This window comes from Sapajus apella, unplaced genomic scaffold (assembly GCF_009761245.1).
Source record: "Sapajus apella isolate SASKATOON/1434 unplaced genomic scaffold, GSC_monkey_1.0 scaffold23, whole genome shotgun sequence".
NCBI classification, from domain to species: domain Eukaryota; kingdom Metazoa; phylum Chordata; class Mammalia; order Primates; family Cebidae; genus Sapajus; species Sapajus apella.
The window spans coordinates 22,743,798-22,771,632 of NW_022436963.1; the positions used below are offsets into that span (position 1 = coordinate 22,743,798).

At 40.8% G+C, this 27,835-nt stretch overlaps 1 protein-coding gene and 1 long non-coding RNA gene across 5 annotated transcripts in view; one reads left to right on the plus strand and one right to left on the minus strand.

Moving 5' to 3' along the window:
* Positions 1 to 421: 421 nt before the first annotated feature.
* On the plus strand, positions 422 to 19,799 carry LOC116559206. Its single transcript, XR_004272374.1, has 3 exons — positions 422 to 448; positions 16,959 to 16,965; positions 19,502 to 19,799. It is a non-coding gene; the product is annotated as an uncharacterized LOC116559206 (long non-coding RNA).
* Positions 19,800 to 21,798: 1,999 nt separating this feature from the next.
* Positions 21,799 to 27,835, minus strand: part of EIF4E3 (eukaryotic translation initiation factor 4E family member 3) — a 72,330-nt gene continuing 66,293 nt past the window's right edge. For 3 of the 4 annotated variants that reach the window (XM_032289668.1, XM_032289667.1, XM_032289666.1), the window contains one exon: positions 22,103 to 24,952. In XM_032289668.1, coding sequence (XP_032145559.1) covers positions 24,906 to 24,952 — 47 coding nt within the window. In that variant the 3' untranslated portion in view covers positions 22,103 to 24,905. Of the gene's footprint in view, positions 24,953 to 27,835 lie in introns of all 4 variants that reach the window. The other variant, XM_032289669.1, reaches the window with a different exon arrangement.

A 27,835-nucleotide genomic window follows, 5' to 3' on the forward strand; every position in this document is an offset into this window, starting at 1 on the left:
CCCCCCACCTGCATTTCACTTCCGGTACCCCAACACCATCCTTCCACCAGCACCCCAGCAGAATCGCAGGGGATTGGCAAGGATACGAGTGTTTCATCAACTTGTGAATTTTCCACAAGTACAAGCTGGTCTCCTCTTAATTGCCCCCACAGAGATTCTCATAAATACGTTTAAATATAATATTATTGTTATTTTACTTTGTTCTTCTAGATGGCACTTTTCCTTCAAGCAGCTCAAAAGAATAATTCAGAAATTATCCAATTAATCTTTGCAAAATTCCTGTGAAGAAGGGGGTTGGGGCGGCAGTTTCTCTACGTTTCTGGAGGAGAGGAAAGGAACAGAGAGGTTAAAGGGTCTGGAGTGAAATAAAGATGACCCTGAAATGGAAACTGGGAAGCCCCATGCTCCCAAAGGGTCCTCAATTTCCAAGTTTATCATCATTCAAAGTGTGCAACTGCTTAGGCCAGTACCCTAAGTGAAAAGCACTAGTATTCAGATCTTGCTGTCATGTCTCAGGAAGTCATGACTTCGTGCAAGTCACTGAGCCTCCTTGGGCCTCCATTTCCCCATCTGTCAAATCAAAGGGAAACCTTAATGGGATGTAGCATAGAAAAGACCCAAGCCCTCTCCTTCAGGGTAGCAAACCCTCTGGAATCCAACCCCAGTGGACTCCTTTGCAGTTTTATGCATGAGGCTGTCTTAGGCTTCGCAGTGGAAATGGAGCAAGAGAGTCCAAGATCAGGCGTGAGAGACAGCCTGATTCAGATCTTAGCTTCAGCACTTTTTAAGCCCTATGACTTTAAACAGGTCACTTAACCACTCTGAGCCTCTGTTTCCTCATCTGTCAAATGGGGGATGGTGACGATTCAATGAGATAATGCTTATGATGGGTCTGACACTGACTAGGTGCTCAATAAGTATATAGAAAGCGGTTAAGAGGAGGAGCCTGGGATCAAAGTGTCGGTATTTGAATCCTGGCTCACCACTTTCCAGCTAAGTTACCTTGGACAAGTCACCTTGCCTTGCTGGATAAGAAAATTTCCTACAGGATTAAGCAAGTTAATATATGTAATTTGTAAAAGAGTCTGGTGCAGGGTCTATGCTTGATAAATGTTATCATTAATCAAAATTCTTGCTTAATTTCTTGTTTCCATTTTGTCTTAAGAAACTGCAAACGCTGGCCTCCACCTCTAAGGAAGGAGATTACTCCATAGTGTAAGGGCAAGGTGGAGGACAGAGTGTCTCAGTATAGAACCACTTTCCACCAGTAAATTGAAAGAAGCATCTCTTAACTAGAAGTATTCCCTCTGGAATTCACAGGGCTATGGTCTGCCACTCATGGGCTAAGCAATGCTGGGCAAGTCCCTGCACTTTCTCTCGGCCAACTCATCTGCAAACCAGTGGTAACCAGCTCACTGCCTTGATTTGTTAGAAAGATTTTATAAGCTAGTGCACACAAACACACTTTATAAACTCTTAAATGCCTCATCTATTGAAAGTGCTATCAATTCAGAAAGATACGCTTATACTGGAAAAGCACACAAAGCTCTGAATTTTCATTAGAACATGGGGAAAACTCAACATGTGTGCTTCTACGTTTCATTCCTCTGAATTACAAAATACAGTGTTAAAAATCTCTTGTCTCAGGTAGGAGAAGAATGAAGGCACTTTAATTTCCGGTGGTGCCAGCACATGGGGTTTGGGCTTCGCCACCAGCTGCTGTGAAACCAAACCAAACAAACAATATATCCATCCACCCAAAGTAACTCAAAGTAACTGGATTTTTCTTTGCTGAGTTTCCTGTGAATACTTCAAAGCCTGGAGACTTTGCAGATGTTTTCTTGGTGGTGATTTCCCTTTAGCAAACACATGGGAAATACTCCAATAAGAGAGAAACCAGCTCCATGAGAGAAGATTTGGGGGCAGACATGGAGGGAAGACGGCTTGCAAGCTGAGCATGATGAGTGCAGTAGCCTGATCTTCATTTCTCAGATACTCAGCACACATTTGCAGCTGGGGCTAATTCTTCAGCTTCTCTCCAGTGTTTACAGCAAGGAAGCACTTCTTGGGTTCTAGCCCGTGAATAGTCAAAACTGAACTTGACTAGAAAGCATTATATTAAATATTTCACTATTGCTAAGACCCTTCTTGCAAGCCGCCATCCCCATCAGAAGAGAAGAACAGGCAGCCTCCTGTCCCAGTTGGAGGAGTGGGAGGGGAACACTGGACAAAGGATGGGTCTCCTCGCCTGTTGTGTTATTTCCAAATTTGTGTTTCTTTTACATTTTTGATTCTCCTTCCAAAGCAAATTTCCCTAAACATGTAGTTGGGGAAATGTTTTTACCTTGAGCATCTCTAAAGCTATAACACAGAAAGTAAATATTTGCTTTCGGGAAAGTTTGTTTGTGGATTAAAATCTGCTTCTTGGAATCAAGAACCAGCTTATCCTTTCAAAATAAGAATTTATTACAAAACTACGACACTGTCTACAAACCTACAGACAAGGATGGTAACAGTCCATGCAGTCGGCAAAATGACCGCTCCCAGGCTCTAAGGCAGGCCCCTCGGGTGTTCTCCAGGGGTGAAGATGGTGCCCATCACGCTCTCGCCAGGCATCAGCAGGATGCTTTGCAAGGCAATGGCCTAGATTTTGGGGTGAGGACCCCCAGTTGCAGGACAGAGTGAAGCTTCTTCATCCACTGGATCACCAAACCCTCAGGGCCAACCAGGCGTTTACCGGGAGTTGCTCCGCCTGCCTGCCTGTGGTTCGCGGCTCATGCCTCACTGTTTTATGAAACAAAGGTCCTTTGAACACTTACTATGAGCCGGGCATGGAGGTCACCTGAGCGAACATCATGGTCTCTGCCATCACCTAATCTAGTGTGAAGGACTTGCAAATAGCGTGCCATCTGCTATACTTGAAGGGGTGCAGGGCTCCAAGCAACAGAAGAGGGATACCCCCTGAGATGGAGAGGGGCTTTCCTGAAGAAGATCAGGCAGGTAAGTGGGCAGAGAGAGGGAGGGAAGAGAGTGCTACAGCAGACTGGGCAGCCTGTACAACAGCACCTGGGAAGGTCCCTCCCTTGCAGGAGCAGTGGGAGGGGTCATGGGAGTGGATCCAGAAAAGGCTGTAGACTTAGCTCGTTGTGGGCCAATGGAGAAGTCAGGACTTCATCCGTCAGGCAACAGGGAGCCACTGCACCACCAGGTCCCAGCCCACTGGCTTCTTGTTTTATGTTAATTACTCAGCTTGATCAAGCCTAACTACATACAAAGCTTAGGATACTACACAAAACCAGGGCAGAATCATCATCTTCATTCTCCAGTTAAAAAAATGGAGCTTTGGATTTAGACAACATGACTTAGTTCACCTAATTATTGGAAGTTGATGCCACAGTGGATCTTTTGGGGTTTTGTCACCCAGAATCGATGCCTCCTCTTTTTGGGGGGCAGAGGATCATCTTCATGATTTCACCCCAGCTGTAGGGGTGGGTGACTTAAGCCTGGCCCGGCACAGCATTTCCATCCTTTGGCCACAGTGACTGCCTCAGGAAAGAGAATCGGGTAGAACTAATGGTACAAAACCTTGGGGCTTACTGGGACAGTTGAGAGAGAGAGAGAGAGAGAGGCCCACTGTGTCTTTTTTGGACTGGAAACTGGGAGCTCATGCCTGTAATCCCAGCACTTTGGGAGGCTGAGGTGGGTGGATCACTTGAGGTCAGGAGTTCAAGACCAGCCTGGCCAACATGGTGAAACCCCATCTCTATTAAAAATATAAAAAGTTAGCTGGGTGTGGTGGCATGTGGCGGTAATCCCAGATACTCAGGAGGCTGAGGCATAAGAATTGCTTGAGCTCAGGAGGCAGAGGTTGCAGTGAGCTGAGATCGCACCACTGCACTCCAGCCTGGGTGACAGAGGGAGACTCCATCTCAAAAAACAAAACAAAACAAAACAAACAAAACCGCCCCTCACAAAAAAAAAAAAAAAAAAAAAAAAAAAAAACCCAATCAACCAACCAGACAAACAAACAAAAAAACTGGAGGGCGTATGTCTACAGCTGGAGAATGAAGAACCAAGAGGTTGTCTCCTGGATCAAACTGTACCTGAAGCTGCTACTCTACAACTTTTCAATTACATCAGATATAAATTTTTTTTCTTATAAGAATCTTTGCTGCTTTCTCTCATTTGCAGTGATGGAGCCCTGAGGCAATGGTGCTCATGGTGACCCTCTCCCACTTTACCCCTCATGTTATAAGCTACTGAAATTGATTTGGTGTTTTGCTATATTCTTATTTAAAAAACTTATCCCAGTGAAAATTCAAACATGGAATAAATTGAGCTCTGAAAATAAAAGCAGAGTACAGAATATAGGAAAGTGTGATTTAAACACTGATAAAATTGTAGCTGTGTAGGAAGAAGGGAAGTGGATGTAGAGTGAGGGGACTGGAATGCAGCTCTTGCTTTGCGGGCTCACCTGCTCTGTGACCTTGTGCAAGCAGCTTTTCCTCTCTAAGGCACAGCACCCTTAACTGTAAAATAAGGGAGTGTCGCTGGATGGGACCCTGACTTAGTGTCCATGACCTTCTTTTTAGGCTGCTTTAGAACCACAGGTTAATACAGCTGGGCACAATGGCTTATGTCTGTAGTCCCAGCTACTTGGGAGGCTGAGGCAGGAGGGTTGCTTGACCCCATGAGTTCAAGGCTGCAGTGACCTACGATGGAGCCACCGTACTCCAGCCTGGGCAACAGAGCAAGGCTCTATCTCTAAAAACAAACAAAATCTAAAATTTGGCTAACACAGATTTAGAAAGTTCTTTCATATTCAAACATAAATGAAGGTTTATCTTTCTTCTAAGAAAGTCCACACCTAATTGTCTGTGGCAGATGCTGCTAAGAAAGGTTCATCACTGGGCTTGTGTTCAGGGAAGTGGAATTATGTAACTGACAAACTCCAGAGGACCTAACTTGTACTGGCTCTTGAAATCTCAATGGCAGCCCTGCGAGCGGATGGCAGAGAGGGACCAATGGGTCTCCAGCCTGGCTTCAGCCTTTGTATGCTCAAGACAACACTCCACCACCAAGTCAACAGAGAGGGAGGACATTCTCCAGGTGCACTCTTAACCACCCCAGAACCGCTCTCTAGCAAACCCTGACAACGAGTTCCCAAGGCTCAGCTAGTCATGGATTTCTCTTGATGACTCCAGCCAGTGAGATTGATGGCAGCCCACTTTCATGATCCCATGAAAGCTGTGCTGGTTAGTTTATAAATGTTGACACTGACAGGTTGCACATGGGTAGTGATTTTAATAGAATCTAATGGGCTGAGTGCTTTATTGATCTATTCTGCTAAAAATTAGCCAGAGGATTTCTACAACCAACTTTTAAAAAGAGATACTTCTCCCTATTTTGAACGTCTTGCAATGAGGACACTATAAGAATCAGAGACATGAAAGTCTGTCACTGTAACATACTTTTTACCAGGAGCTGCCTTCTAGACCAAGCGAACCTAATAGACATCTGCAGAACTCTCCACCCCAAAGCGGACCTAACAGACATATGCAGAACTCTCCACCCCAAAGCAGACCTAACAGACATCTGCAGAACTCTCCACCCCAAAGCGGACCTAACAGACATCTGCAGAACTCTCCATCCCAAAGCGGACCTAACAGACATCTGCAGAACTCTCCATCCCAAATCAACAGAACAGACATTCTTCTCAGCACTACATAGCACCTACTCTAAAACTGACCACGCAATTAGAAGTAAAACACGCCTCAGCAAAAGTAAAGGAATGGAAATCATAACAAACAGTCTCTCAAACCACAGTGCAATCAAATTAGAAATCAGGATTCAGAAAGTTACTCAAAACCACACAAGTACATGGAACCTGAACAACCTGCTCCTGAATGACTACTGGATAAATGACAAAATTAAGGCAGAAATAAATAAGTTATTTGAAACCAATGAGAACAAAGACACAACGTACCAGAATGTCTGCGACACAGCTAAAGCAGTGTTTAGAGGGAAATTTATAGCATTAAATGCCCACAGTAGAAAGCACGAAAGATCTAAAATCGACCCCCTAATATCACAATTAGAGATGCAAGAGCAAACAAATTCAAAAGCTAGGAGAAGACAAGAAATAACTCAGATCAGAGCTGAACTGAAGGAGACAATGACATGAAAAACCCTTCAAAAAAAAGATCAGTGAATCCAGGAATTTCTTTTCCTTTTTCTGTTTTTGTTTGTTTGTTTTGAGATGGAGTCTCACTCTGTCTCCCAGGCTGGAGTGCAGTGGTGCAATCTTGGCTTACTGCAACCTCTGCCTCCTGGGTTGGAGCAATTCTCCTGCATCAGTCTCCTGAGTAGCTGGGATTATAGGTGTGCGCCACCATGCCAGCTAATTTTTGTATTTTTAGTAGAGATGGAGTTTTGCCATGTTGGCCAATCTGGTCTTGAACTCCTGACCTCAAGTGATCCACCCACCTTGACCTCCCAGGGTGCTGGGATTACAGGCATGAGCCATCACGCCCAGCCAGAACTGGTTTTTGAAAAGATTGACAAAATAGATAGACCGCTAGCCAGACTAATAAAGAAGAAAAGAGAGAAGAATCAAATAGACACAATAAAAAATGATAAAGGGGATATCACCACTGATCCCACAGAAATACAAACTACCATCAGAGAATACTATAAGAATAACCATAAGAATCTATAAGAATACTATAAGAATCAAATAGACACAATAAAAATGATAAGGGGGATATCAACACTGATTCCATAGAAATATAAACTATCACAGAGAAACACCTCTATGCAAATAAACTAAAAAAATCTAGAAGAAATGGATCAATTCCTGGACACACATACTCTCCCAATACTAAACTGGGAAGCAGTTGAATCCCTGAATAGACCAATAACGAATTCTGAAGTTGAGGGAGTACTTAATAGCCTACCACCCAAAAAAAGTCCATGACCAGATGGATTCACAGCCGAATTCTACCCCTCGTACAAAGAGGAGCTGGTACCATACCTTCTAAAACTACTCAAAACAATAGAAAAAGAAGGACTCCTCCCTAACTCATTTTATGAGGCCAGCATCAGCCTAATACCAAAACCTGGCAGAGAAACAATAAAATACAATTTCAGGCCAATATCCCTGATGAACATTCATGCGAAAATCTTCAATAAAATAAAAGCAAACCAAATCCAGCAGTACATAAAAAAGCTTACCCACTATGATAAAGTCATCTTCATTCCTAGGATGCATGGCTTGCTCAACATATGTAAATCAATAAACGTAATTTATCATACAAACAGAACCAATGACAAAAACCACATGATTATCTCAATAGATGCAGAGAAGGCCTTCAATACAATTCAACACCACTTCATCCTAAAATCTCTCAACAAACTAGGTATTGTTGGAATGTACCTCAAAATAATAAGAGCTATTTATGACAAACTCACAGCCAATATCATGCAGAATGGGCAAAAGCTGGAAGCATTCCCTTTGAAAACAGGCACAAGACAAGGATGCCCTCTCCCACCACTCCTATCCAGCATAGTATTGGTAATTCTGGCCATGGCAATCAGGCAAGAGAAAGAAATAAAAGGTATTCCAATAGGAAGAGAGGAAGTCGAATTGTCTCTGTTTGCAGATGACATGATTGTATATTTAGAAAACCCCATTGTCTTAGCCCAAAAGCTCCTTAAGTTGATAAGCAACTTCAGCAAAGTCTCTGGATACAAAATCAATGTGCAAAAATCACAAGCATTCCTATACACCACTAATAGACAAACTGAGAACCAAATCATGGGTGAACCCCCATTCACAATTGCTACAAAGAGAATAAAATACCTAGGAATACAACTTACAAGGGATGTGAAGAACCTCTTTAAGGAGAACTACAAACCACTGCTCAAGGATATAAGAGAGGACACAAACATATGGAGAAACATTCCATGCTCATGGATAGGAAGAACCAATATTATGAAATTGGCCATACTGCCTAAAGTAATTTATAGATTCAATGCTATTCCCATCAAGCTACCATTGACTTTCTTCACAGAGTTAGAGAAAACTACTTTAAATTTCATATGGAACCAAAAAAGAGCCCATATAGCCAAGACAATCCTAAGCAAAAAGAACAAGGCTGGAGGCATCATGCTACCTGACTTCAAACTATACTATCAGCCTACAGTAACCAAAACAGCATGGTACTGATACAGAAACAGATATATAGACCAATGGAACAGAACATAGAAATAACACATCTACAGCCATCTGATCTTTGACAAACCTGACAAAAACAAGCAATGGGGAAAGGATTCCCTGTTTAATAAATGGTGCTGGGAAAACTGGCTAGCCATATGCAGAAAACTGAAACTGGACCCCTTCCTTACACCTGACACAAAAATTAACTCAAGATCGATTAAAGATTTAAATGTAAGGCCTAAAACCATAAAAACCCTAGAAGAAAACCTAGGCAATACCATTCAGGACACAGGCATGACTTCATGACTAAAACACCAAAAGCAATTGCAATAAAATCCTACATTGACAAATGGGATCTAATCAAACTAAGGAGCTTCTGCACAGCAAAAGAAACTATCATCAGAGTGAACAGGCAACATACAGAGTGGGAGAAAATTTTTAAATGTATCCATCTAATGAAGGGCTAATATCTAGAATCTACAAGAAACTTAAAGTTACAAGAAAAAAACAAAACAAAACATCGAAAAGTGGGTGAAGGATATGAACAGGCACTTTTCAAAGGAAGACATTTATGTGGCCAAAAACATATGAAAAAAAGTTCATCATCACTGGTCATTAGAGAAATGCAAATCAAAACCACAATGAGATACCATCTCACGCCAGTTAGACTGGTGATCATTAAAAAGTAAGGAAACAACTGATGCTGGAGAGGATCTGAAGAAATGGAAATGCTTTTACACTGTTGGTAGGAGTGTAAATTAGTTTAACCATTGCAGAAGACAGTGTGGCGATTCCTCAAGGAGCTAGAACCAGAAATACCATTTGACCCAGCAGTCCCGTTACTGGGTATACATTGAAAGGATCAGAAATAATTATACTCTAAAGACACATGCACATGTATGTTTACTGCAGTACTATTCACAATAGCAAAGATTTGGAACCAACCCAAATGCCCATCAATAATAGACTGGATAAAGAAAATGTAGCACATATACACCATGAAATACTACGCAGCTATAAAAAAGAATGAGTTCATGTCCTTTACAGGAACATGGATGAAGCTGGTAACCATCACTCTCAGTACATTAACACAGGTATAGAAAACCAAACACCGCATGTTCTCACTCTTAAGTGGGAGTTGAACAATGTGAAGATATGGGCACAGGGAGAGGAACATCACACACCGGGGCCTGTTGGTGGTTGGGGAGGAAGGGGAGGGATAGCATTAGGAAAAATACCTAAAGAATATGACAGGTTGGTAGGTGCAGCAAACCACCATAGCACATGTATACCTAGGTAACATTTCTGCACGTTCTGCACATGTATCCCAGAACTTAAAGCATAATAATTAAAAAAAAAAGAGCTGCTTTTAAAACCTGTATTATCATGGATAAAGAAATACATTTTGTCCCCCAACAACTGAATTTTTGAACTAATCGTTTTTGTCTGCCACATGTGAGATTTTAAAATTATGTTTGGAATGGAAATATACAAATGGATATATTAAATGGCTATTGAGATTTGAAAAATGGGAGAGCATGTTATCATCACAAGTCATTGATGCATTTTCATGGGCAGAAATCTTCTCAGCCTCTGGTAACACCAGGCAACCCTCTCAACTACTCAACGTCCCAGTGAAGGCCTAACATGACTTCAATCTTTGTCGTTTTGAGTGACACTCTAGGGCTGTGACTGGGGTCTCCACATGGGCAAAGAGACACATATTATTTAGCAGAACAACAACAAAAAGGGACAATCAAAGTAATTAACTCTCATTTTTATACTCTTAGAATTTGACGCATCCATCCTAGCGAAATGTCCAGTAGAAACTATTCATAGTGTACAACTCCTGTCCTGGTGACTATAATTCTGCTACATAAACACAAGAGGCATAAACCATCCTTGACGACAAGACACAACACTGCCAAGAATATCAACTGGATCTAAAACCACAAACCTTCAGTGAAGTTTCTCGAGGGCCAACCAATTCAGCCTTGTGGAGTGAAGATAAGGAATAATTGTCTATCAGCATGACTAGTGACTTATTTAATTACCTATAGGTGGGTTTCGAAACTGTAGAACATCAGGGGGCTCTTGCAGATTTTCCCTGTCCTCAAACCTCACCACCTTGGTACAAAGTCTTCCAGGTGTTGGAGATACTCACACCAACGAAACATGGGGGCTATATTTCCTTTAGAGAATTTCCAACATGGGGAAAAAACAAGTGTTGCAAATGAATGCTATCTGCTGTACCACTTGCGATAAGGCGGGTGCCTCTTCACAAAGCTCAGGCAGCATTTCTTTTGCCCCTCCTTTTTCCCATTTAGTATCCTTCCTTCTGAAATTTCCGCCACAGATACCCCCAAAACCCCAAGGCCCCGGGCACAGCCCTGGCCTCAGCCCCAAGCATCCCAACTTTCTTCCATGTCTTGAGATATCTATAAGCACTGTATTTCCTACAAGTATGACTTAGGAATAAAAAGAAAAGATTTTGGTGAGGAGAAGGAGCTAGCTATTGGTATTGTTTTTGGTAAGATAAGCAGGTTTGACCTTTGTCCTTAACAAGGGGGCTTTGTGGAAATGGAAAGGTTTCTCGATGCTACTGTAGAATGTAATTTTAAAACAACTGTACACGTATCTCAAAAACAGGCCACCTTAGACCACTGTGTGGTACGAAGAGCATTAATATCAAGATCTACCCAAGAGAAACACTGAATAGCATGGAAAGGGCCTTCGTGTGCATTTTCTAATTTAATATTCACACTCTGTGACGGGAGAATTCATTGTTCCTGTGACCCAGATGAAGAAACTGAGACTCAGAAGTCAGGTGGTTCACTTAAGTCACAAGACTAGCAATTTGGGGTATAAGGCCAAGGAAGCTAGTCTTCTTAGCAGACCAAAACAGCAATCACACAAGAGTGGAGAATGGGTTTCCCAAGATGGGATCTCAGATGAGCTGGTGGAAATGTTGCTCCTTCAACTCAACCAACAGATGAACCTCTGTGTGCAGAGACATGTGTGATGTAAAGGTGGGAGAAGGCCTGGGAACCCTCAATTTAGTGCCACACTTGCAATGGCCATACACACTATATGCAGAATGGGTCGAAGGCCATAGAGGAGGCTAAAAGAAAATCCAAGTACCCTCTATTTTGCAAGAAAGGAAGCTCTTCTCTGCTGGAGAGCTCAGAACAGGATTTGTGGAGGAGGGGCCTTGGCTCACTCTCAGAGCATCCCTAAGGGGTGAGCAGGAGGGGGCCCAGCAGAGGGCTGCAGAGAGACAAGGGGCTTGGCTGGCCGTGGCTAGGTACACACATGTCAGTGAAGAGTAGGAGACTGCATGGCAGCATCTGGAGCCGCTTGCAGCGGGGGAGGGCTAGCTCACGGGTATTTTGCTCATTGCTGGAATCTAAAATACAGCTTTAAATTATTAAGCGTCCTGGAATGCCACAAACATTTTGAAAACTGCATGTCAGGATCAGAAAGACACTTGAAGGATCTTCAAACTGAGTGTCAGAAATGAGAGATGGGCCCATGTGACCCAACTTCACTCTGCATACTTAACCATCCGTCGCCTCATTCCCCACTCTCCGGACGGCAGGGCGGCTGCGTGGAAGCAGATCCCACAAACTTAGAAAATAGGATCCCACGGTATATAGATTTGTGCATTCTGCCCACACATGAAAGGAAACACTCATCAGGGCCTTCTTTTAAAAATTGTGCTATAAAGGTATAAACCCTCCATTTCTCGTGGAAGCCTTTTTGGGAAGGGCATGAAGCACCCCCAGAACAGTCAGGGGACCATATTTTGTGCAATAGCAATTCTTCTAAATATAGACCATAGAGCAATCACAAGAAGGATGCAAGCGATGTCCTTGGATGCTCCACAGAACAGGCGGATGACAAAGCTGCTAAGAGGGTTTTGCATTGAAATCCTGTGCTCCCCGATTTAGCAGAAGGCTTCTTTCGCCCTCTCACATGAGTGGGCTGCCGGAGTGGCCCCATAGCATTGCATTTTGAAGCCATTACTTCACCTCGTCCTAGTCCTGCCTTAACAGGTACATAAATTCCCTGGACTCAGGGAGCTTCGTTTTTAACCCAGTAGAAGTAAATTTACTTAACCAAATGTGGGCTCTCTCTAACATTTGCCAGATATCACTGGCCGATTTCTTTTTTTTTTAACCTCATCTTCACAGCAGAAACATAAAAGGGGGGATCTATAAACATTTCAGATTCATAATATACTACTTCCTCTAGGTTATTCTAAGTGGAAACTTTGCTCTTGAGAAAAGGTGAGCATCTACTAAAAAGTAATTTTCTCTTGTCAGGAGGACTCGCTGTGCACTTGGTTGCAGCTGAAATGTGTTTTAATAAGGCCTTTCTCCTTTACAAGCCCGGCTTGCTTTTAGCTCCATCCCACAGCCTGAGTAGGGAGGAAGATGGCTCTCAGATATCCTTTTGTTACCCTAATCAGAGCCAGAAGGGCTGTATTGACTTTCGGGCCTCGGGGAGTTGTAGTTCTTTTGTATCCATCTCATCCAAGAAATCAAGTTTGATTAATTTGTCATCAAGGAAAACGTGTGATCTGCTCAGAGCCCAGCCTTTGAAGTGGAAGGATGAACTTGGGCTGCAAAGTCCAGGTCAGCAGGCGAAACAGCAGTGGTGCCGATTCGAACCAGTTCTTCTCCGCAGAGCTGCCTGTTCTCATTTAAAAGTTTTTCTTTCTTTCTTTCTTTTAACCTGTTCCACACAAGTCTTCTGGGTTGGACTGCTCCCTGGCTAGGACCCTCTTTTGTTTACTTTAATTTTAAAAACAGAGTTACCAGGGCTACAAAGCAAGTAAGACCCAGAAAACATTTAGCCACTCTGCAAGGCATGGGGGTGGGAGGATTTGACCTCTCTACAATCTTAAAAGACCACTGTGAGTGAGAGAGCCACGAGGGCTGAACCCGGTGTCAGCACGTGCTTCTGGAATGAATAATCGGAAGGGTCTCCAGCTGGGTCATGGGACAGATGCTCATTAATGATGCTCTGAGCTTGTTGACCTGCACTTAGTGGAGTTCCCAAACTGCTGAAAATGCATAAGGTAGTGGCCCCAAGATATTATTTAATCCGAGACTTAGTGTCATATTTCTTGTTCAGATGCTATATATGCTTTATAAGGAGTTACCAGGCTTTTAAAAATTACAGAGTAAGCAATCTTTATACATTCCACAGTGTAAGGATCCCCATATTTCACATGCTGGTGCACAGGCCTTTTGATGACTGTTACCGCTCTAGGTATATACATAAAGACACAGTGAATTATTGACCAGAAGTCAGGGGCTTGTTTGGCTTTCAAAGATGTTTAAAAAGTACCAAAAAATTATAAACAGCCTCTGTGGTTACTGAATTCAGTGTCTAAGCTGTTATTATTATTAGAGAATTTGAAAACAATAATGGGATTAGTAAAAACACTCAGCTTTAGAAATCTAAGGGTTTTTTTTTTACTTTAAAAAAAACACTGCTTATGACAACATCCAAACATTCCTTCATTCAAACATGCATTGTATTCAGACTTAGATGCCACGCATGTGCAACTCAAAAATGTCTAAGATATACTTCCTGCATGTCTTATGGTCTAGTAGTTCAGTTTTTTTTGTTTTGTTTTTTTTTGTTTTAGACGGGTCTCACTGTCGCCCAGGCTGGAGTGCAGTGGCGCATTCTTGGCTCACCGCAATCTCTGCCGCCCAGGTTCAAGCGATTCTCCTGCCTCAGCCTCCCGAGTACCTGGGATTACAGGCACGCGCCACCACGCCGGCTATGGTAGTTCAGTTTTAATATTTACCAATCCACTAAAGTTGTCAGCACCATGAAACAGGAATGATTTCATGTCTTGTTTTTGTATCCCCAGTACCTAACACATCATAGTTGTTCAAGAAATACTTGCTGAATGAATGAGTCAATATTGTATATGGTCTATATCTCAGCTATACTGAGGCCTATTAACTTTCCTTTAAGGTAGCAAGGATTAAAATAACATTACATAATTATATATAACATAATTATAACATAAAATAATATGCACATCATACAGGGAACTCTTGGGAGCTTCTCACAATTGGCCCCCCAGTGACAAGTTTGAGTGTCTGCAATCCACGGTGGACAACAGGAGACTTATGTTTCAATGGGAATTTGTTCGGCCTCTAAAATATTTTCATCAACTTTTTTTTTTTTTTTTTGGAGATAGGGCCTCACTGTGTCATCCAGGCTGGAGTGCATAATCCCAGTTCAGTGCAACCTCCACCTCCTAGGTTTGAGTGATTCTTATGCCTCAGCCTTCTGAATAGCTGGAATTACAGGCATGTACCACCATGCTCAGCTAATTTTTCTATTTTTAGTACTGATGGGGTTTCACCATGTTGGCTAGGCTGGTCTCGAACTCCTGGCCTCAGGTGATTCACCCACCTCAGCCTCCCAAAGTACTGGGATTATAGGCATGAACCACCGCACCTGGCCCTGAACCTCCTTCTTATATTATGATGGCAATAATGCTCTTAGAAAATAATTGGCAAGTTCATTCAGGTTATAAGTTGGTTTGTGGCAAATCAACTCAGAAGTCAGGTGCACAGAACTCAACTAAATGGGGAAGATTTGTTTTTTCCCAATATGGTACCACGAGGTAGAAAGATAATAAACAAGCAGTTAGGAGACCAGTGGGTTTGGCCACAGTGTTGCCACCAAAGACTTGCAGGACTCCAAACAAGTTAAGCTCTACCAATACCTGAAGAGGAAAGTGGGAAAGTTTCCTTGGAGCAGTTCATCCTCTTCACTGTACGGATGAATTGATACAGCCAACCAATGGAAGTACCATTTACTAACTCTTTACTGCATGCAAAGGGCTGAGCTGAGTGCTTCAGATGTTACTGGCTTTGAAGAAGTTCTACCTTGCCCTTCTAAAAAGGAGGAAACGGGCTCAGATAAGTTGAAGAACTTGCTCAAGGCACAAGCTAATAGAATTTCAACCTAATAAAGCAAATTCCAAACTAAGCTCTTTGCATTACATCAGTTTGCCTTCTTTCTGATTGTTCATATTCAAGGCTAAATTGGGCATCCCAGACAAGTTCAATCCAGAGAGAGTCCTATGGTCTCTTTGTACTCTAAAGTGGCAAAACCACCAAACCTAAACCAGGACATCTAACATTCTAGTCAAGAAACCAAATTCCATCTTCTCTGCTCTTCTCCTTTCCAATCCCTGGTAGAAGCATTTGCAAACACAAATAGTTAAAGGTCACCAGTAAGAAGTAGAAGAGGGATTTTGCATGATCCATCTGTGCTGGGATAATCCGGAATTGGCCGTGAATATGTTGAAGGGCCTACACGCTACACCAGTAATTCTTTTTCACCTGCCATCTACACCAGTCAAATGTGTTATTCTTGTACATTCTTTGGAGAAGAGTGTTAGGCATGTGTGTCTGCAGATTGGGCACTCAATAAGCGAGACAAAAAAGCAAGCTTCAGATATAAATTTTTAAATTCCCAGTTAAAACCTTGAGAAAATAAACGAGTACATGGTTATGTCCTAGCTATAAACTGGCTTCGAGGCAAATCTGCTTACATGGAGTTGGTGCAAAGATGCAGGTTAGAAAACATGCATTTTTCCACATAAGGTATGGAATGAAGTAAAGATCGTTGACTTTAACAGCCAGGAGATTTGGGGATACGGCCGCAACTTTGCCACCAACTGCTTGTATGACCTTGAACGAATTCTTTATACTTTCTGGGTCATTTCTTCATGTGTAAAATGAAAAGTCTGAACTAGGCCAGTGATATTTCCATCTTTTCCTTAAAGCCGTAAAGTCTTTTCTTTATAAATGAACTCTCATAAGGAATCTCAAAATTCTTGCACATCACATCTTCAACTTCCATCAAGACAGCCTCATCGTAGAACAGGCTGTGGCCACAGTACCTCAGATGAATCTTGGCTCTGCAACTGACTAATGGTGTGACCTTCAGCAAGTTATTTCACCTCTCTGAATGTCACGCGTTATGTTTCCACATACATAAACTGGGGACAACAATGATAGCACCTACCTCCTACGGTGCTGAGAAGAACTAATCTCTAGACGGCATGAAACTCCATACATGCTATTGTTATTGTGGATATTATAGCTATGGACAGAGCCACACACTACAGCAACAACAAACTTTGCCTGATCACTAACTTACGGGGGTTTCAATCGCTTACAGTGTGCCATTTGGCACTTATCATTTAAAAGACTTACAAATAACTTTTCTGAACCAATGCTCATAGTTAGAGAAGATTTTCTATGTAAAATGATGTTTATCACCCGAGATAAAACCAGAGAAAAATGCAAGTAAGTGCCTCCTGTAGGTCAGGATAATGGTTAGTTTAGTGAAACGGGAGGGGACACACGAAGGGGCCCCTGGGGTGACTGGCAAAGTTCTATTTCTTGGCCTGCTGTTATAGTGTTCTTCTTGTAACAATTCACGAAGTTACACATTTGTGTTGTGTGGTTTTCTGTACCTTTCTTTTATGTTACAATAAAAAGGTTTTTATAAAACCTTTGTTTTGCTTCGTAAAACAAAATTAATGAGTACATAAATTATGCTTATTGGCTTCCAAAATGTTAAAATTTGGCCATGTAATGCATATCAGTGTGTGTTACTGCTTTATTACACTTTTAAAAATACTTCTTAAAATGTATTTTACAATGAAAACTTTGTTTGCCATATCCAAAAGTGTTTCTGTAGAACCAGCCTCCTAGGCGACATTCTTTGAAAGCTGATGGACATCTGTTAAATTGTGGATTCCATGATGTTTGTTTTTTTAAAAAAATAAATTCTGAAAAACAGTCTTGTTCTTTATAACTTGACTGTTTTCATGAAACACTAATTATGGTTGCCTTAAAAGGGGGCATAGCTTCAGTGTGTGACCTTCACTTCCATCATTCTTTCCCATTAAGAGTGAATCACAAAACCCAAATATTTCCTAAGATCTGAAACCTTTCTCTAGGTCCATACTTTATAGAATCCTATATGTGGAAAAAACAAATGATTTAAGTTTCCTGAGTTAAAGAGGGAATTGGGGAGTAAGAGCTTGTCCATTTCTTTAATGCTTAGAGGAGCACACACATTTAGCCTTGCCATCTGTAAAAATGGTACCGGAGTTCAACATGCTTATGATTATAAAGAATTTATGATTTATGCTTGCTAGTTAAATATGCTTATGATTTAAACTTATTTTCTCTGGCAAGAAATAAGCTAGTCAGTACCATAGGCTAGCCAGATGATGGGAAATAGAGACATATTTTAATGATACATATTTTAACTTGCTGAGCCTTGTAAATGCTACTGTTTTTTCTTTTCTTCATATAACAAAAGACCCATCATCTTGTAGGATTCCAGAGATTTTTTTATACATTCATTAATGAAAAGCAGTTAAAAGTTCTTTACTAGCAGTTACTGCAGTAAAAGGATCACTGAGGAAGAAAAGGCATGCATGGTCTTGGCTTCCAAAAAAACTGTACATTAGGTGACAAGGCAGAGGAACCTATGCTAATAGAACAACAGAGAACACACTCTAAAAAGTGCATCAGTAACGACTAGATGATAAAGTACACGTAGAATGCATGGTGGCAGTAATCAGATGTAAATATGAGAGGGGAATATTATGAAATTGTAAAGCCTTCATAGTATTATGCCCTGCCCCTCAAAGATTTCATTACATTTGCTGTGTTAAAATTAATTAGGCATCACACACAAAATCTTGAATTGCTTGTTTCTGCAGGGAGAGATAGGAAAGTCTGCAGATGAATGGAAGAGGAAAGAGCTTGCTGGTACATTTTGCTTGTTTTTTAAAGGAATATATTAGACAGCAAGAAAGGAGGAGTGAGTTCACTTTACTTGGTGAAATGGGACAACTGAATCTCATGGGCAAATTGCAGCACAAAAGAGCAACAAGAGTAACTGACATATTCTAAAACAAAATCATTCTTAGTAGAGGGTAAAGAAAAAGAATTAAAATAAGCAAAATGTGTTTTCTAAGAGACCCAGATGAGCCCTGTTATCAAATGTGTTCAACAGAGAAGTGTAAAAACAAAAAGTTACTTCCCATCAGAATACCAGATAACCTACTAAGCACCAGACTACATGCTAGCAACATCAAACATATTAGAGCTGCTAGACAGAAACCTTTAAGATGTGTTGGAATAAACGGGGTTATGCCAATTCTCTCTCTCTCTCTCTCTCTCTCTCTCTCTCTCTCTCTCTCACACACACACACACACACACACACACACACACACACGGAATCTAATAACGATTAAGTGATGTGTTTGATTAAACCACATTAAATTCTTAAAACTGGAGGATGAAAATGACATTTCTATACCATAAGAACCTCAATACATAATGAGAATTAGCAGCAACAAATTACAAAATATCTCAAAATACAGTTCTACAAACGAAGAGTTATACAAACCCTGTGAACTACCTTGAAAAACGAAGAAGCATAAATTCATAGCAATATAGTCCCAAATCAGGAAATTGCAAGAACAGTCTAAACATTTGCACTAAACACATAAATCACTACCTTTTCAAATAAGAAAAGTATAGTCTAGTCTTACCTTATTGCTGCAAAAGGCTGGAATAAAAATTACCAACTTATAGAAGCAACTTTCACATGTATCTGAACATCAAACACAACACACAATATAAAATCAAAAATAACTAGAACAGAAAAGTTTTCAGTCTGACCTTAAAAATACTGAGCAAATCACTAGATGAAGCCAGATCAAAAGAAAGGGCATTACACCAGCTTGTAGCCAGATGTGAAAGGGTCCCCAACTGCACAGGGCACAGATGGTATAAAACAGGGGTGGGGGCACAAGCAGATCCAAAACATAATCTAACAAACCTGGTTCAACTTACACAGGTAAGACTATTCTAAAGAATTAATAATGTTCAATGCAACTGATAAGATTTTAAATTTGAGACAAATGACGTTAGATGTCTCAAGCCAAAGTGTGCTCACTAGTTTACAATTTAAAATTCTTTTGTGGAAACACCGAAATAAATTTTCCATGAGAATATCTTCAAAGTCATGGTGACTTGTTTTACATGAATACCGAGAAGACAGTGTTAAAACTTAAACAAAAACAATGGTTATAAGCCACATTATCTGAGAACTTTGGGAAGAATTTAATGTATACCCACAAAATTAATACCTCTATTTGAAAACAGAAACCCTGCAAGTTGATTAAAATGTTCAGAGTCCTTTAATAGTCGTATGTTAAAAGATGGGAGGTAGCATAAATTTTCTACGGAAAACTCAGAAACACTCAATTTACTTTATGTTCAGTTGCACAATGCAAAGTTGACACTTTAATAAATCCCAAATAAACATTTGTTCCAAAATAAAAGTTCAAGAAAAATTATCTGACTTCAATATTAGAAATCGAAATTTTCATAAAGAAATCTTGTGTTTGTTTAAATGAGTTGGTAACTTTTCTCAGGCAGCAACCAAAACCAAAACATTTAACACAGATTCCCTCAATCTCATGATTTCTAAAGGACACAAAAACATAGAATATCCAAAGGCTATTGTATTGGATATTCTAATAAGGTACACTAAACACACACATATACAATGTGACTCTAAATTTCAGTAGCAATGAACAAAAAAATATTGACTTCACAATGACTTTTGCTTATCGCTCACATAGTTTAGGGAATACTTATTTGATTTTTTTGACATTTCTATGTATTAAAGGATCTCTCCAGTTTAGTAACAGCTTTGCTAAGCTATGTTTTGAAAGTGACAATTAATTTTAGTGGAAATTCATTCCCAGGCTGCTTTGATAGTCATTTGAACAGTTTTGCGTTATTTTACATGCAATTTTACAGCTCTATAACGTTCATTTAATCTTGTTCAATGATGCTGAACCCCAGATGCCATAAGACATTATAGAAAGTAGTTACTGCACATATGGAGTAACTACTTTTCTGAACATTAATTTCTTTTCTCTTAACAGGCTGAAATGGTATTTAGAAAAGGGAAAAGCCACCACTCTGTATGAAAGGCTTTATATTATGGACTTCCAGAGATGTGTTTCTATGACTGCTGTGGTGCCAGCCATAAAGTTCTTATTTACGAGCATCATCTATTCAAGTCTCAGTATGAATGGTTTTCTCCAGCCTTCCTTCATAAGATTGTTGGTATCATACATTAGAATCAGGTCACCTGACAGGGGTTAGAGTTGGGAGACTTTCCTCATTTGTCTTCTGTGGGAGTTGAATAAAATCAGGGGTTCTCCAAGAGCGATCTGAGCACCGTCAGCATCGGAATCACTAGGGCACTTGTTAAAAATGCAGATATCCTCCCAGACTTCTAGGGCTGAGGTCAAGAAATGTGCTTATAAGTATCTGAGTAATTTTTCTGCATGCTAAGGGGTGAGAAGCGCTGGTAGATGATCTCAAAGGTCCCTTCCACTCTAAAATTCTAAGAGTCTCTGAGCTTTCTTTTAAAAATGGATTCATGTCAGCAACATGAAATAATTTATAAAACACAAGACAGTGACTTTTGGCCTCAGTGGGTCAACCTAAATAAATATTCTTAGATTTGGATGCATAAGTAAAAATAATAGAAAATAAAATCAGAACAGTATAATCCGACATGAAAGGAATCTATCTGGGATTTCTTCTTGGGAGTGGAGGGGCAACCCACTCTAATTGCTATACATGAGCACAGATTCAAAGGGACTTTTCATTGCACCTCAGTTCCTATTTTTTCCACGTCACCCTCTGACTCCTCCCAGCTGTTGAGATCCAGGCTTTTTACAATCCTGAGTCATCAAACTCTTGAGTAATTTTAACTGATCTCAATATTTTCTTTTCAGAAGTAAACAATTCACAGGCAGTCCTCTACTTTCATTTGTAATGAGTGAAATCTTACAGAAACATACAATATAGGGAAGGTGAAGGATACACTTACATTTTTAAAGGGAAGTTCCATATTCAGAGCTAAAAAAATTAACTCCGAATTTTCTCTCTTTAGGCATAATATTTGATGAAATATTTCCCGTATTTCCTATATGTGAGTTTACTCTTTTTATTCCCAACCACTTAGCCCAATGAGAGCCTAGGATTTGAGATATTTTAAGCACATCTGGAGCGATCTAGCTTTGACACATTTTTATTAGGTGCATGAAAGCTAAATGTCTTATTGCCAAGTATCATTTTTACATTTTCTTGTCAAATTTTTATAAAAGCATAGGAGCAAAATGCAGTAGGATCTTAAAAGAATTCCACAAACATAGCTGGATAAATTCTGCTGCAGAGCCAGAACTGTTGGCTGGAAGGCAGCGCCACCATGTGATCGTTCCAAAGGCTGTCAGTTTCGTCTAAGGACACAAGTTGGGATCCTCTAAGAGCCAGGCAACTAATAGCAAAAGCCCACCTCCTGTCGTAGGAAGGTTATTTTCAAACTCCAAACCCCAGTACCACCTCTGTCTCTGAGAGGGAGAAGGACGAGCTGTTTACAAAGAGGACATCTGATTACGGAGTCACATCAGTGGCCAGACTGGATCAAATATTTAGTGCTTGATTAGGGTAGCTAGTGGGGAAGTTAAGGTAGACAGATTCTGAGTACTCTCCATTTAAGGACGCCTGCACTGGGATGCAACTTGCAGACTTCAATGCCCAGCTCTGTGGCTGGCTAGCCCTATGTCTTTAACAGGTGACAAGTTCAGTCAAGGCTCAGTTGGTGGACTGTATACTATGTCTATAGAACCCAATTACATCTAAAGCTTCTTAGCTGTAAAGTCATGTGACTGTGTGCCTGGTGTAGATGTGGGCTAAATTCAAGAAGATGGGTGAGAGAGAGTCAACTTAAAGTTTATTAGAGTTGTATTTTCCTTTTCACGTTTTTGCTTCATAAAGTATATCATGAATCTAATAGCAATATTATATTAAATGTACATGTTTGCAGTGAATTATACCCTCATTTAAGAAATGTGGAAAAGTTGGGGGAAAAGAGGAAATCTTAAAACTAAGTCAGCGGTGCAGAAAGTGCTTACAAAAGACAGTCGAAATAAAGACAAGTTACTTTAAAAGAGTATTTTTTGTCCTTACTTTCCCAATGTAGGCAACTGCCTGTGACACAACAATCTAGGGAATAATGGGAGAAGAAAAAGCATATTAGTTTCAATCAGATTTCCTGGCATGTATCACAGACCCTAAGGAATTACAAAGACAAAAAAGCGAGCTCTTTGGTTTCTATATGGTTCTTTGCAGAGTCCAAGGCTGCACCTGCAAGCACTTGGCTGAAAGACCGGGATTCTGCTGGAAGCCTGTACTTTCCCCACATCGGCCAAGATGGGTAAACTGCTTTAACACAAAAGTCACATGCCCCATAAAATATTTCCTTCTATCTCAAAAGAGTATTAGCTTCTTTAATCTAAGAAGGTAATGAGAGGTTTTTAAACTGATTAAATCAGCTTAGTTCATACAAAGTCTATTATGACTAAATATTCAATTAAAACAATTTCCAAACCAAAATCTGACAAAATCCTCTCTGAAAGTAATTTAGATGATAGGTTTTTAACATTAGGCAAATTAAATCCTTCTCACAGTTGGTATTTTTGAAAGGGTCAGAAACAGTTGCAGAAGTTCACTGGGGCAAAAATCTACTTTGTGTGCTAGTCATGTTCCAAGATCATAAACAACAGAAACTGGAAATATTAACGTGAGCCTAACATTCCTATTTCATTTTATTTTTACTTCAAAGACTACATACATGCAAAAGTTGAACATGTCATCACAAATGCTTTAAATAAAGTTCAAAAAATAAAAATACTTCGAAATCCATTTACTTATGGAAATATATATGACAATATAGTGAAAACAATTATATCCTTTTTTTCTAATCAGAAAAATACTTATATTATAAAAAAGAATTTTAATTCATGTCCAGAATAATTTTTTAAAATCTTTGACTCATAATTTTAAAACAAGTTAACTGATAGTACAACATTTGGAGAAACAAGTCCCAGGCTTTTGCTAACTGGATCTGATATTCTTATACTTCATTTTGAAATCACTAAGGAAACTCAAGTTTAGAAAAAAAGCATTTAAAAAAACTATGATGATAAGTATTATGGCTGAGGTGGTTCCTAACCAAGGGAAGGGCACGACTTTTATAAACGGATAATGTGGAGAATCCTTTAAAATGTTTGAATGGAGAATTTTATCTACAAACACATAGTGGAGGCTTAAAGTAGCCTCGACTCTCTCTGCTGGTCAACACTGCAAGAGGAATTAAAACTCCTGGGTACACTGAAGATCTCATCGGTACACTGCCCTTTTGAAAAATGTGAGCATGCACTAGCTCCCGTGACTCCAAAATCAAGCCAGCCAGGGAAGTGTCTTCGAATGGCCCTGCCCTTTATCAGGCAAAAGCAGCCAGAGGCTTGGCAAAGTCAGGAGAGGGGAATTGGCGTATTCTGAGCAAGTCTCCATGGTCCAGAAGATGACCATTCCCTTCTAATAAAACCAATAATTCTTTGGTAGCATAATACAATATATACCAACAATCCCAACGATTAATAGGAGCAGAATGCGCTCAAAGTTCAACTTTGTAAATGTTCACATTCATCCTGGTAATGAGATTTAACTTCCTGCACCTATAAGAAAAAGGGCGGGGACAGCTGCCCAGGCTGGAAGACTATCGATGATGAGAAATGACACACAATGTGAGCAGGGAAAGGGATCATTTAACAAAATGTGTTAGCGTTGACTGGGAAAGCCCTAAGTGGGCAAATACCTGAATTTTGGAAGGAGCTTAATTCAAAAAATTAAAATATCATCTTCTCTTTAAATCAGAAACATCAGGTTTTCTATTGGGAGAAATCCCTTGCTACCACTCTAAGCCTTTTGTTGAAAAGCACAAATTGAAATTCGGGTTAGAAATGTTTCCACAGAGGGTCCAAAGACTTAGAGCTTGATTTGTATCCTGATACTGAATTGTGATTATAGTTTTCATGTTAGGCAATTCAACTATTATTTTCCTTTTATCGCTAAAAAAAAAGTTTTTAAAAGGAAAATTAAAGATGTGTGGGCTGTCAGTGCAAAATCAGATTAAGTATGGTTTTTCTTTTCCCTGGGACAGAAAAAAACGATGCCCAGCTCACAGTACGTAGGAATATGTCACAACAAATAATCAGAAGACAGGTTTCTCCAAGCTAGTATCCCTCCTTGTACAGTGTGGTATTCAAAAGCAGTCTTGTCACGATTATGCATATTCTCATTAACTAGGTACAGCAGAGCTAGTTAAAGGGAAACCGATTTCTTGGGCCTCAAATGAAAGGGGAGTGTAGAAAACAATAATTAGGCTGAATAAGGAATTTTAAAGAACAAGAAAAAAAAATGCAGTGTGAAAAGAACAGAGAATTTAGAAAGCCAAAAAAAAAAATTTTTTTTTTTTAAAGCAAGTAATGTGATGGTAGAAACCCACACAATCTCCCCCCACCCCACCTGCCACTTTGAGTCCTAATTGCCCATCTGCAAGGACAGAAACCCACTCTAAATTGACCAGCATCGGCTTCGGCAAGTCTTCTCTTCACTCTCCCTCCTGTTAAGACCGTTTCCAAAACCAATCAGCAAAGGACAAAGAATTCTTTACAGAGTGCAATTAGTGTTTTCCACGTCCACCTTCAAAAGCATGATGCTCTTCATGGGCTAAAGGACAGAAAAAAAACAAAAAAGAAAAAAAGGAAAGAAAACTTTAAGCAAAGGATGGGCCAACCCTCCTCTAGGCATCTCATTCAGCTTCCCCAAACGTTGGCAAGAACTCAAATACCGTTGGTTTTTTTTTTTGGATTTTTTTTTTTTTGGGTTTTGTTTTTTTGCCAGTAACTGTTAGCTAAGGCGTGCATTTCCTGAGAAATGTAATAATGAAAATTAAAACAAGGAATAAACAAGCAATGGGCATGCTGCCTGTTTCTTCTTGCTGTGCCTGGGAGGATGAGTCATCTCGACAAGCCGATGAAGAGAGTATGTTGGGCTGCAAGCAAATGCCACGGGGGAAAATGTGCCCCACAGAATGCATTGCGGGGGGTGAGGGGGGGCGCCTGACACAACCCAAGACAGAGCCACTCACAAGCCTATCTTTAAAAATAAACTAAAAATAAAACAAAACAAAGAATCACACCAGGGTGACAGCAATTATATCTAGGTGTCCCTGCTCCCTACCTGTCAACACTCTCCCTGGGAAATGAAGTTTCATAAAATTGCTAAGTCTTATTTTTCCAAATCATGTTCCCCACCCCCCCAAATAGATTTTCAGCCCTATCGTCTGGCTTGCAAAATTACTAATTTTAATTAGGAATTATAGAATTTTTTTTTTAATGGCATGCAGTGGCACAATCTCAGTTCAATGCAACCTCCTCTGCTTCCCAGGTTCAAGCAATTCTCCTTTCTCAGCCTCCAGAGTAGCCGGGATTATGGGTGCACACCAGAATACCTAGCTAATTTTTATATTTTAGTAGAGACGGCGTCTCACCATGTTGGGCAGGCTGCTGTTGAACTGCTGACCTCAAGTGATCGACCCGCCTCAGCCTCCTAAAGTACTGGCATTATAGGTGTGAGCTACCAACCCCAGGCAGAACTCTAGAATTTATTTTCTTTTTTGAGACAGAGTCTTGCTCTGTCACCCAGACTGGAGTGCAATGGTGTGATCTCAGATCACCACAACCTCTGCCTCTCGGATTCAAGCGATTCCCCTGCCTCAGTCTCCCTAGTAGCTGAGACTACAGGCACATGCTACCACGCCCAGCTAATTTTTTTGTATTTTAGTAGAGAAAGGGTTTTACCACGTTGGCCAGGATGGTCTTGATCTCCTGACCTTGTGATCCACCGCCTCGGCCTCCCAAAGTGCTGGGATTACAGGCGTGAACCACTGCACCTGGCCAGAACTCTAGAACTAAAAAATAATATGCTACCAAAAATATTTTCAAAGACTTAACATTGTTTAAAGGAGACCCTACAAAATACGTAACATTTTCTCTAACGCAAAAAAACTGAGTGTGAGAATCTACCTCCTGGATCTGGTTAGCCATCACCAGGAAGCCAGGTCTGATAAAGCTGGGGTGATTCAGGACTCTAGGGGCTTTGTTCCCCAAAAGGATACCCATACTAGCAATGAATGGGGTTCCAGGGAGGCAGATGGGCTGGCCCATTTCACCTTTTAAGCCCCTTCCAATTCTGTGTGGTTTGTTAGTTTGTTTTTGCTTTTGAGACAGGGTCTTGCTCTGTCACCCAGGCTGAAGTGCAGCAGCATGATCTTGGCTCACTGCAGCCTCGACTTCCTGGGTTCAAGCAATCCTCCCACCTCAGCCTCCTGAGAAGCTAGTATTACAGGTGTGTGCCACCATACCTGGCCAATTTTTGTCTTTTTGGTAGAGACGGGGTTTCGCCATGTTGCCCAGGCAGGTCTAGAACTCCTGAGCTCAAGTGATCCACCCACCCTGGCCTCCCAAAGTGCTGGAATTACAGGCGTGAACCACTGCACCTGGCCTCTGTGTTTTTCATATGGAATAAATTCTTCAGACTATTGCTGGGGGGGGTGGGTGGAACAGGTCTATTTTCCCTCTGACATCATCTTGGACGTTCACCCTAACCTGCTCCGCACTTGGATAAAATTTTGGGAGAGATGCACTTTATACCTCCCAGGTCACCTCAGGTTGGCCACACTCCTAAGGGGGGCCTGAAATCTGAACTGATTTAGTAGAACAAATATTTCACATTATGTGTGTGTGTGTGTGTGTGTGTGTGTGTGTGTGTGTGTGTGTGTGTGTGTGTGTGTGTGTTCGTGTTTTCTTTTTAAGAAAGATATTTAGGGAAGACACCAAAGAAAACATGGTTTGATCTGCAAGGAAATTATACTATGCTTCAGGGTCAAGTAGAGGTACCACAGAACTACAGTGACCTGGTTTCCAAATAATAAATCCAGATACACAGACTATCCAAAGTTCAGTATTACTTCTAGGTGTGAGGGGCAGTCTGGCGTGGTCACAGTTGCATACTACAACGTTGATGGGTTAAAGAGACAGTAAAACAGAACATTTGGAACTGGGAGTGCCTAGTGAACAGAATTCTGTCAGCCTTAGGTTACTTTGGGTAGAAAGGGGTTACAAAATTGCTCTACACCTGGAGTTGGCAAACTTTTTCTGGAAAGGGAAGAGAATAAATATGTGCCTTTATGAACCATATGGTCTCTGTCCCAATTATTACTATTATCAATTGTTGTGTTGGCATTTTTGAGATGGAGTTTCTTTCTTGTCGCCCAGGCTGGAGTGTAATAACCCAATCTTGGCTCACTGCAACCTTCACCTCCTGGATTCAAATGATTCTCCTGCCTCGGCCTCCTGAGTAGCTGGGGTTACAGGTGCCTACCACCATGCCCAGCTAACTTTTTGTATTTTTTAGTAGGGATAGGGTTTCACCATGTTGGCCAGGGAGGTCTCAAGTTCCTAACCTCAGGTGATCCGCCCACCTTGGCCTCCCCAAGTGCTGATATTACAGGTGTGAGCCACCACGCCCAGCCTCTGCCTCAATAATTAA